A 9900-nucleotide genomic window follows, 5' to 3' on the forward strand; every position below is an offset into this window, starting at 1 on the left:
GAGCATAGATTTTAGCTGATACAAAGCACATACATTGATTATGGAGACCCTCCATTTTAACTTCCATCACCTGCCCAAAAGGATTTCCCAGGGCTTCAACCGTCGATGAGGCCCACACATGTAATGGAATCCCGAAAATTAACCCATAATGTCTCGGAGCCCTGAGTGTAATCTGGGGACCAAGGGGAAAGAGACGATAGGAAGATTCCCTAGATTTCGAATCCCAAATCCAAAATCCTTGAGGCCACCTCTTCGGAATAAAAAACAAAAAGGATCTTCTCATTGGAGAGCAAACAAGGGCAAGGAAGCGTGGGAGAATTCGAGGACTTTCTGGCCCACTCCCAAAGGTCCTGAAGGGAACCAGGCGAATCATTCCTTCTACCCACCAGACATGCCTTTAAAGAATCCATTCTTGTTTTTACCTCCTTTCCAGAAATAGAGATTGACAGAGATCCATCTTCTACCAGAGAGGGTGAAATTACCTCAGAATCAGGCCATGGATTAGATTCCAGAACTATCAGGCCTCCAGCCCCTGATATGGTGGGGAATGGATATGAAGGGTTTTGTTTTCGATCCTGGTGACAACAACGACATTTAGTCCGTCGTTTAAAATTGGAATAATTACAGGACGAGCAGGACCAATCCCCCCTGTCTCCACCACTGATCAAACTTTGTAGTTTCGTCCTGAACCACAGCCACCGGGCGATAAACTGAGGATGATGAAACCCTCTTCCTCTGAAGGCACCATCGACACCTATTCCTCCATTTGAAATTATAATAAGCACAGGATGAGCAAAACCAATCCCCCTGCCTCTTATTTTTTTGTTTTCCACCTCCCATCCACCTCCATGGGTTTCAAGGGGTTTTTCTAGTCCAATTAATACCAATTTTGAATGCGCCCTATTTGCTATTTCTTATATAGAAGACAACATGATGCTCATTTGTAGAATAATGAAAAACGTATTACTCTTTTATACAAAAAGGAGTAAGTTATGTCTTATGCTATTGTTGCTACCACCATGATCTTGTACATGTAAGAAGAGTAGAGGAAGAAGGAACAGAAGAGGAGAGACATAGGAGGTAGAGAAAAACTGAGAAGTACCTTCTTAACAAGGATCCAACATGAGGTAACAATGCAAAAAAAACAGAATCATACAAGAAAACACAAAATTTACATGGTTCAGCAGTGTCCCTACGTCCACGGGAGTAGAGTTTTCAATATCTCGGTATTAGTATTACAAACTCTTCTTCTTGGCCAAGAGAATACAAAGAAAACCTAGCTACCCGTAACCTTAATATTTGGCTTATGTATCAATGCTACTACATCAAGAAATTTGCCGAGACACCCTTTACGGTCTGTTTGGATGCAGTTTAAAGGGATAGGCAAAGTTCAGGGAAGAGATACGAATTGGGAATCCCTGGGACATACCCAGGGTTTTCACTGCTTGGTTAGGGGTAAGTGTGGGATGTAGGGAATAAAAAACTAAAAAAGACAAAAATGGGTAAATTAATTTCTAAATGACATTCTCGCGTCCATTCCCTTTCTAACGATTAGCTACAATAACCTATTCTAACACGGGCGGAGGGTGCAGGCGGAGATGGATGGTTCTTCCTGAGTGGGCGAAGGGGCTGGCATGAGGGGGCGAGAGGAAGGGCTGGCCAGGGGTGGTTCGGAGAGAACTCTTAGAACGAATACCAAGGGTTTTTTTGAAGAAAATCACCAAATTTGTGAAATTTTTTAGGGATGCCGTTTGGGTGCCATCTTAGTCGACAAGTTGTCGACAGCCTACCGTCAGGGCCAGGAGACGCATCATGTTTGTGATTTTAATTGGCAACCAAACAAGGAATGGGGCTGACGTGGTACTCCAAAAACCTTAAACACCCCTGGTATCTCCCGGCTTTTGGCAACCAAACAGAATGCGTCGCGCACATTAGTCTGTCAGGATGTGCGTCGCGCATATTAGTCCGTCAGGGTCTGTATAATGCTAGAATACAAGACATACACAACAAAAGAAGAGAAAATATGTGTGGGATAGCACCCAACCCCATGAACACATCTTATTTATAAAGCTTGCTTACAGGTAATTACCATATATGGTGTTAGGGTCATCCAATGATGGACCCTATCAAATTTACATAGAGCAACACTCATTTTTTTTACCTTTTTTTTTTCACTTTTTCAGTTTTCCCCAATAATATATCTTAAAATCTGACCAGATGTTTGTGATTATGCATTGAATTTGGCTACTATTGTCTCATAAATTATTGGTTTTGGCCCATTTCCAAAAAAAAAAAAAAAAGTTTTTTGTGGGGAATTGAATTTTTCGTTTAGACATATTGTAGAAGTGCTAATGACTGTGTTACATTTTTATGTATTTTTCATTATTTCAGTTTTTCCTATATAAACCCAAAATACACAAGATTAAACTCTCTCGATATCTTCCCTTGCTGAGAAATTCCCAAGACAGATATTTATGACTATGAATAGAAGTTGACCACTATTATATCGGTTCTGGTGAAATTTTGAATTCTTAGTTGCAAGCACAGCCCAGAAGTGCGAAACTGCTAATGTCATACCTATCATTAGTGGATATGTTCCTGATATGCCTGATAGAGATTTTATTTTCATACATTCCTATATTTTTTTCTCAGTTTTTTCCTGATATAAACGTTTAAAATCTCCTGATATCTTCCGTTCCTGAGAAATTCCAGAGAGCTATTTGTGACTGCATAGAAGTTGGCCACTACTGTAACACAAATTTTTCGGTTTTAGTGGAAAATTGAATTCTTCATTTAGGCACATTCTAGAAGCTAAGGACATAGTTGGATATGTTGGGTAGAAGAGTATATTGGTCTAAACTGTTTTCATGACTAATTTGTAGGAGATTACATCCCCTACCACTAGTGCCCTGTATTCTTTAATCTGTAGTACGGACTATATATATATATATAGAGAAAACGGTTCCTACACATATGTGTAGAGAGTTCTCTACACACTAGCTTAAAATACAATGGGGGCCCACATTGTTTGGGTGATCCAAACCATCCATTTTAAAGGCCCTCGCATAGATAGGGTGTCTACAAAAAATCAGATCCATAGGATCATCCCAACCCTACGATTTGTGGAGGTAAAATGGATGTCTTTAAACCTTCACAAATTAGTCCATTTTTTGCCTCCACAGTTCGAATGGTTAGGATGATCTTATGGATCTGATTTTTTGTGGACACCCTATCTATGTGAGGGCCTTAAAAATGAATGGTTTGGATCACCCAAATAATGTGGCTCCCACTGTATTTTAAGCTAGTGTGTAGATAACTTATCTACACATATGTGTAGGAACCGTTTTCTCATATATATATATATATATATATATATATATATATATATATATATATATATATATATATAGTAGAAGAGAAAATAAGAGAATTTTTTTGTCGAATTACACATCACTTCTTTTGACTTTTTTTAACAAAGGCACCCATTCAACACACATATTTTCAATCCTACCCCCTCCTTTATGCTTTTTAACAAAGACACCCATTAAAGCCACAGAATTTCAATCCTACCCCCCTCTTTTATGCTTTTTTAATAAAAAACTATGGGGTGATCTTAACCATCCGATTTAAGAGGAACAACATATTATGGAAACCTCTATAAGATTGGAAGGCTAGGATCAGCCTATGAAAATGATTTTTGGGGCACAACCTATTTATGTTGTGTTTCATCACATGGACGGTTTGGATCAACTTGTGATGTGGTCCGTATAGTTCTTTGTCGGCATCGCACGGAGTTTTTTACTAGTATATATATATATATATATATATATATATATATATATATATATATATATATATATATATATATATATATGGGACATGATTTTTTCACCCCCTCGGTAGGATTATGCGCCCCCCTTTTAATGTGAATTGTGGGCAGCGTTTAACACATTTTGCCTTCAAATCACTTTAACAGGGGGCCCGCATAATCCTACGGGGGGGGGGGGGGGGTGAAAAAATAATCTCCACACACACACACACACATATATATATATATATATATATATATATATATATATATATGAGAATAGAGTTCCTAAGGTGTCACCTCATATAGCTTATATGAGGTGGCGCTCACAAAACATAAGGGGCCCACATTTTTTGGGTGATCGAAACCACTCATTTGAAAGGCCCTTAGATGGATATGGTGCCTACAAAAAATCAGGTCCATAGGATCATCCTAACCCTTCCATTTATGGAGGTTAAAAATGAGCAGATTTATGGAGGTTTATACCCATCCATTTCAACCTCCACAAATGGAAGGGTTAGGATGATCCTATGAAGTTGAGGGTCTATCATATGAATGCTTTGGATCATCCAAACAAAGTGGGCCGCTTATGTTTTTAAGCGCCACCTCATATAAGCTATATGAGGTGACACCTTAGGAACTCTATTCTCATATATACATATATAATATATATATATATATATATATATATATATATATATATATATATATATATATATATATGTTGTGTGTGTGTGTGTGCAGTTTCATTGCAGATTCAATGAATTTTGTTTCTTTAAATAGTATATTGTCTAATTAAACTGGTGGTCACGTGAAAAATCCTGATATTAAATATATCATGTTTCTAATTCATAAGCTCATTAAATATATTATGTTTTTAATTCTTATGCTAATAATCTTAAGTTAAAACGATTTTTTAGGAAACATATAATTTTCGTATTTTCATGTCCCTTCTAACCCTTCCATTTATGGAGGTTAAAAATGGGCAGATTTATGGAGGTTTATACCCATCCATTTCAACCTCCACAAATGGAAGGGTTAGGATGATCCTATGAAGTTGAGGGTCTATCATATGAATGCTTTGGATCATCCAAACAAAGTGGGCCGCTTATGTTTTTAAGCGCCACCTCATAGAAGCTATATGAGGTGACACCTTAGGAACTCTATTCTCATATATATATATATATATATATATATATATATATATATATATGTTGTGTGTGTGTGTGTGTGCAGTTTCATTGCAGATTCAATGAATTTTGTTTCTTTAAATAGTATATTGTCTAATTAAACTGGTGGTCGCGTGAAAAATCCTGATATTAAATATATCATGTTTCTAATTCATAAGCTCATTAAATATATTATGTTTTTAATTCTTATGCTAATAATCTTAAGTTAAAACGATTTTTTAGGAAACATATAATTTTCGTATTTTCATGTCCCTTCTAAAAAAGAAAGAAAGAAAAAGATCAAGAACTTTGCAGCCTCCTATAAGAAATTTAAAAGCCACTAGAAACTTAGACAACATCAAGGAAATGACTTTTGGTCCCCCTCAGGTTCTAGAACTTACCTTCCTCGGGTTCTAGAACATACCTTCTGGAAGCAACCTTACTTGCAGCAATCTCAGGAGGATCTGGTAGTTGACATCTCATAATAAAAAATTGATGCTGTTGGAATTATATTAGGTTGCCTGGATTATGAGTATCATTAATGATAAAGCAACCCTTATTGACATCTAGCGGGCTATTTTCTGGCAGGGAATAGAATTTATCATTCCATTCACTTAGTTTTCCTTTGAGAAATGCCAACTCTGCTTAAATATGCCCTTGTCATTTATACACAATTGTCAAATATTTACAATAGGAACCTAGGCAGCCACTTCAAGGTTTGGCTGGGATCTGGTGTCTTGCTGCAACCACAAGTTTGTGGGTTCAAGCCAGCTTGTGTATCGAAGAAAAAGAAGAAAAGAGAGAGATAACTCACACCCTCCCCTTTTAGTTTAGCCAAGAATGCAGGGAAGTGCTCCTCATATCTATAGGGTTGAGCAGTCTCCTCTCCTATAAACTTCTATAGCTTCATAAAAAACTTCTTATTTATCGAAAAATATGACATACTTGAAATTATTTCTTTAAAAAACTTAAAAAGAATGTTTTATGCTGGTTCAACATTTTTTATCTAGGGAAGATGTTTTTCTTTCTGAGAACTCTACTATGTTTATAGGAGTCTGATTTCGTGTATCTGCTCATTGATTTCCAACGTGGGTTCTCTTGCAGGGGAGCCGACACACAAGCTGCTGACAAGGAAGGAAAAACTCCCCTACAGCGTGCAATGGAGGCCAGAACCATTACTGATGACGAGGTTCTCCTCCTGTTGGCAGACCCAAACAGATAACGCCATTAGATGGACCAAGGTCGATCACAACAAAGCCGGGAAGTTGTACTAGATAGGTATGATTGCTGTACGATTGTAATTCAGAACTTTCAGCTGATTCATTTGCTATTATCAGTTGTAAGTGGCTTTGGTTTAGGATAGTGGGTAGGGTTTTCGGGGGCTTTGTAATGTAAGGTGTCTGGTTTTTTTTTCGGGTTTGGTTTTTGTTTGGTTTGCAGTTTGCAACCAGCAGGCATTGTGTTTTTTGTACATTGGTGATTCCTATCGTTATGGAAAGTTTCCTTTGGTTTGCCCAAGCCTTCTTTTATAATGTGTTCAGGCATTGTTTGGATGATAAACATTTCACTGTAACAGTTCCATCATTGGCTTGAAAGCAGATAGTTTGGCAAGGCTTTTGTCACTCCTAGTGGCTCCGAAGAATCTCATTTTTAGTGGCATGCGAGAGGAGAAAACCGGGATTTTCAGCTTTTTTCATTCTCCCCACCCATAAAAACAAAAAAAACAGAGAAGGCCCTTTCAATAATGGTTGCAAAGACAACCTTAATGCTTTAGATTCAGGTAAATATGATTCGATGACACTTAGGGGCTGTTGTCACTCTTGTTTCTTGAATGTGGGCCATTGATGGAATGATTTTTTGAGTGAATGCATTTATGTACAGGGGATGGCCATTGGATGAACGGCCAAGATTTTGCATCGTCCCATAAATGTATTTCATGTGGGAATTCTTGGCCCATGTATGTTTTGGATTTTGAGAACCAGTTGTGGGTATCATTTCACTCAAAATTAAATGTTAATTTGAGTCCAATAATCAGTTTTGGACTCACAATTTGTTCTAAAAATCCAAAACAAACAGCACCTTAGGCCATGTCTGGCAACCATGATTTTTTTTTTTTTTCATGATAAATAAGCTTCTCCACGTGGTGAGGGTGGGAGGAGAGACCTGAGAGGGGACGAATGTGTAGAGAAAAATTATCATAGTTCTGCTAGAGTTTATTGTTTACTTGGTTTTTCATGCTTTTCTTACGCTCTCCTCACCAAGTCCCATTCATATCTGTCCCTCTCCCATCCTCCTTCACCATCGGGTACGCGAATTTTCCAGGGAAGAAAATTGATGGTAGCCAAACGTGCCCTTTAGTGTCTCTGGAGGCCACCAAAATTGGTCCTCTTTTGCCAATAAAACTAATTTAAATGAAATTTTATTTGCAAACCCGAGACTAAGGGCATGTTTGGCAAGGCTTCCCATTCTCAGTTGAAGAAACAAGCAGGAGAATAATCAGATTCTCCACCGTCTCTAGCAACTGTCAATGCAGTTTGGGTTGTGTTAGCATAAATTTAGAGGACACTTTGTCATTTCTTTTATTAACTTGTGTGTTTATATGTCATTTGACACTATGAAACTTTTAAATTTGTGGGGTGATAGAAGTTGTGATATATTTATTTTAGAAAGTTTAATCACTTTGATTGCACACCGGTTTCGTCAGCTTTTGATTCAAACGTAAAACTATGTCCTAACACTGGTAGGTCTATTTCTCAGTAAAAGTATGCTAGTGTCATAGGTAGTTTGATGTATGCTATGACATGTACTGGATCTGATATTGCATTCTCAATAGAAAAAATTAAGTATATTTACTAGTAATCTTGGTTATATACATTAGAAGGCACTATAGACTATGGGTTGTACTATAGACTATGGGTTGTACTATAGTGGGTATCCTATGGTTTTAGAAGGATACATTGATAAAAGTTGGATTACTGAGCATGATGATCATTCATCAGCTAGTGGTTGGATATTCACTCTTGGTGGGGGAGCTATCTCCTGGGACTCTAAGAAGCAAACTTACATAACTACTTCCACCACGGAAGCAGAGTTCATTGCATTGACTTCATGTTGTAAAGAGGCACAATCGCTAAGGAATTTGCTATTAGAAATTCCGATTTGGGCAAAACCTATGCCATTGATTTATGTGCATTGTGATAGTCAAGCCACACTATCAAGGGCATATAATCATGTTTATAATGATAAGTTCAGACATATTGGACTTAGATACAGTGTTGTCAGGCAGTTACTTACTGATGTAGTAGTAACTATATATATTTTGTGAAGTAAGTTAAAACTTGACTGATCCTTTAACAAATGGTCTTGCAAGAGATATTGTGATTAACATATGACCACCAATGATGGAAACTTAACTGAACGCTTGAAGATACATTAAGTCTTGAGTTCAATGAGCCCAAGTACATCATATGGAGTAGTTACAAGCATTACATAAATAACATCCCAAGATAAAGTGCTTGGTACCTGTAATGTGTAACAGAGGAGGTTGAGCAGTGGGATCTTAATAGGATTGTAACAGAGGAAGTTGAGCAGTGGGCTCTTATAAGGCTTGTAACAGAACTATTAGGGTGTTATAGTTACAGAGGCACTCTTAAGCTTACCTATGTGAGTGTGAAGGTGGTGCCGCCTTCTGTGAGACCTGGCTAGTCTCTAGAGTACTCATGAAACCGAGATACAGATACAAGGTGTAACGACCCGAATTTTTTTGGACTCTATTTTTTTTTTTGACAGCCAAAGTCCAAATTGTTATCACAAGATCAGAGACAAAATATAACTACAAACTGAGCGATCTTATTCTAATAAAAGTTGATTATATTGATTAATAGAACATATTTCAGAAATACAATAAACTAAGGAAGCCGTTTGCTAAGGCTATCTGGCTACACCAAGGACTCGCATTCGACTATTCACTCTTCCGAGTCATCCACTATTAGAAATCCTGAAATGTTTGATCAACAATAGATACAACGATCTAGCAGGGTCATTTAGTGACCCAACTAAGTGTGGAAGACAATAAAAGAGTAAGAAATAATATAATCTACTGAATAGAATTACAATATAAAATAAGCAGGAATAAAACTTAAGAGGTTATCTGGAATAATGAAAATATGAGTAACAATGAGAATAACTAGGTGCAATATGAAATATGGAATGGCTACCCAAGGTACTCCGGCTCCCCATAGCTTGTTACCTTTGCCTGCATAGTCGGTTTGTGAGGGCTTGTTACGACAGATCCTACCGCCTCGGGACTTATAGTCTCCAGAGGATTCCGCTTCGACAAGGGTTAGCGCTTATCACCCTTGACGTCTAATATCCGGGGATAGCTCGTTGGCCTCCCATCCCCCACCCATTAACAATGTTCATATAATTGTATAACACCTTATCAGATCTAATCATATATCATATTATCATTCAATAAACGATATTATTGCATCTAATCCCCTTATTGAAAACCATACAGAGTTTAGGTCAACTGTCACCTGCCTTATCAGAATTGAAGAGTGTGAATCTGAAATGGCCTGAACTGCAATCACCCTGAAAAATAAGAGTTACACACATATTTTAAATTTTATTTACAATTACTTTATTTATTTTTAAATTCCTTTTAATCCCATAATATGTTCAATTTGTGTTCATCAAATAATGTTCATTTCTGTCCAGATAATGTCCTTTATGTTCCAAGACAGTGTCCTTTCTGTCCAACTTATGTTCTAAAATAATGTCCTTTGTGTCCAAAATAGTCTCCAGAGTGTCCCACAGACAGTGTCATTTCTGTCTGGATTTAGGCTCAGAAATTACTAATTTAGTTAACAATATATTTGGTCAAATTTTTAAACATATATAGGCATTATTTTTGTTCATTTT

The 9900-nt window shown here is 37.2% G+C and overlaps 1 protein-coding gene across 1 annotated transcript in view; it reads left to right on the top strand.

Moving 5' to 3' along the window:
* LOC143889922 (ADP-ribosylation factor GTPase-activating protein AGD3-like) overlaps nt 1-6495 on the top strand; it is a 105407-nt gene extending 98912 nt beyond the window's left edge. The window contains exon 19 of the mRNA XM_077394324.1: nt 6082-6495. Within this exon, the coding sequence (XP_077250439.1) occupies nt 6082-6199 (118 nt within the window). The 3' untranslated portion in view covers nt 6200-6495. The remainder of the gene's footprint in view (nt 1-6081) is intronic.
* Nucleotides 6496-9900: the final 3405 nt, after the last annotated feature.

The sequence above is a fragment of the Tasmannia lanceolata genome, unplaced genomic scaffold, assembly GCF_043159265.1.
Source record: "Tasmannia lanceolata isolate RefF3 unplaced genomic scaffold, GAP_Taslan_0.1 ptg000013l, whole genome shotgun sequence".
Lineage (NCBI taxonomy): Eukaryota > Viridiplantae > Streptophyta > Magnoliopsida > Canellales > Winteraceae > Tasmannia > Tasmannia lanceolata.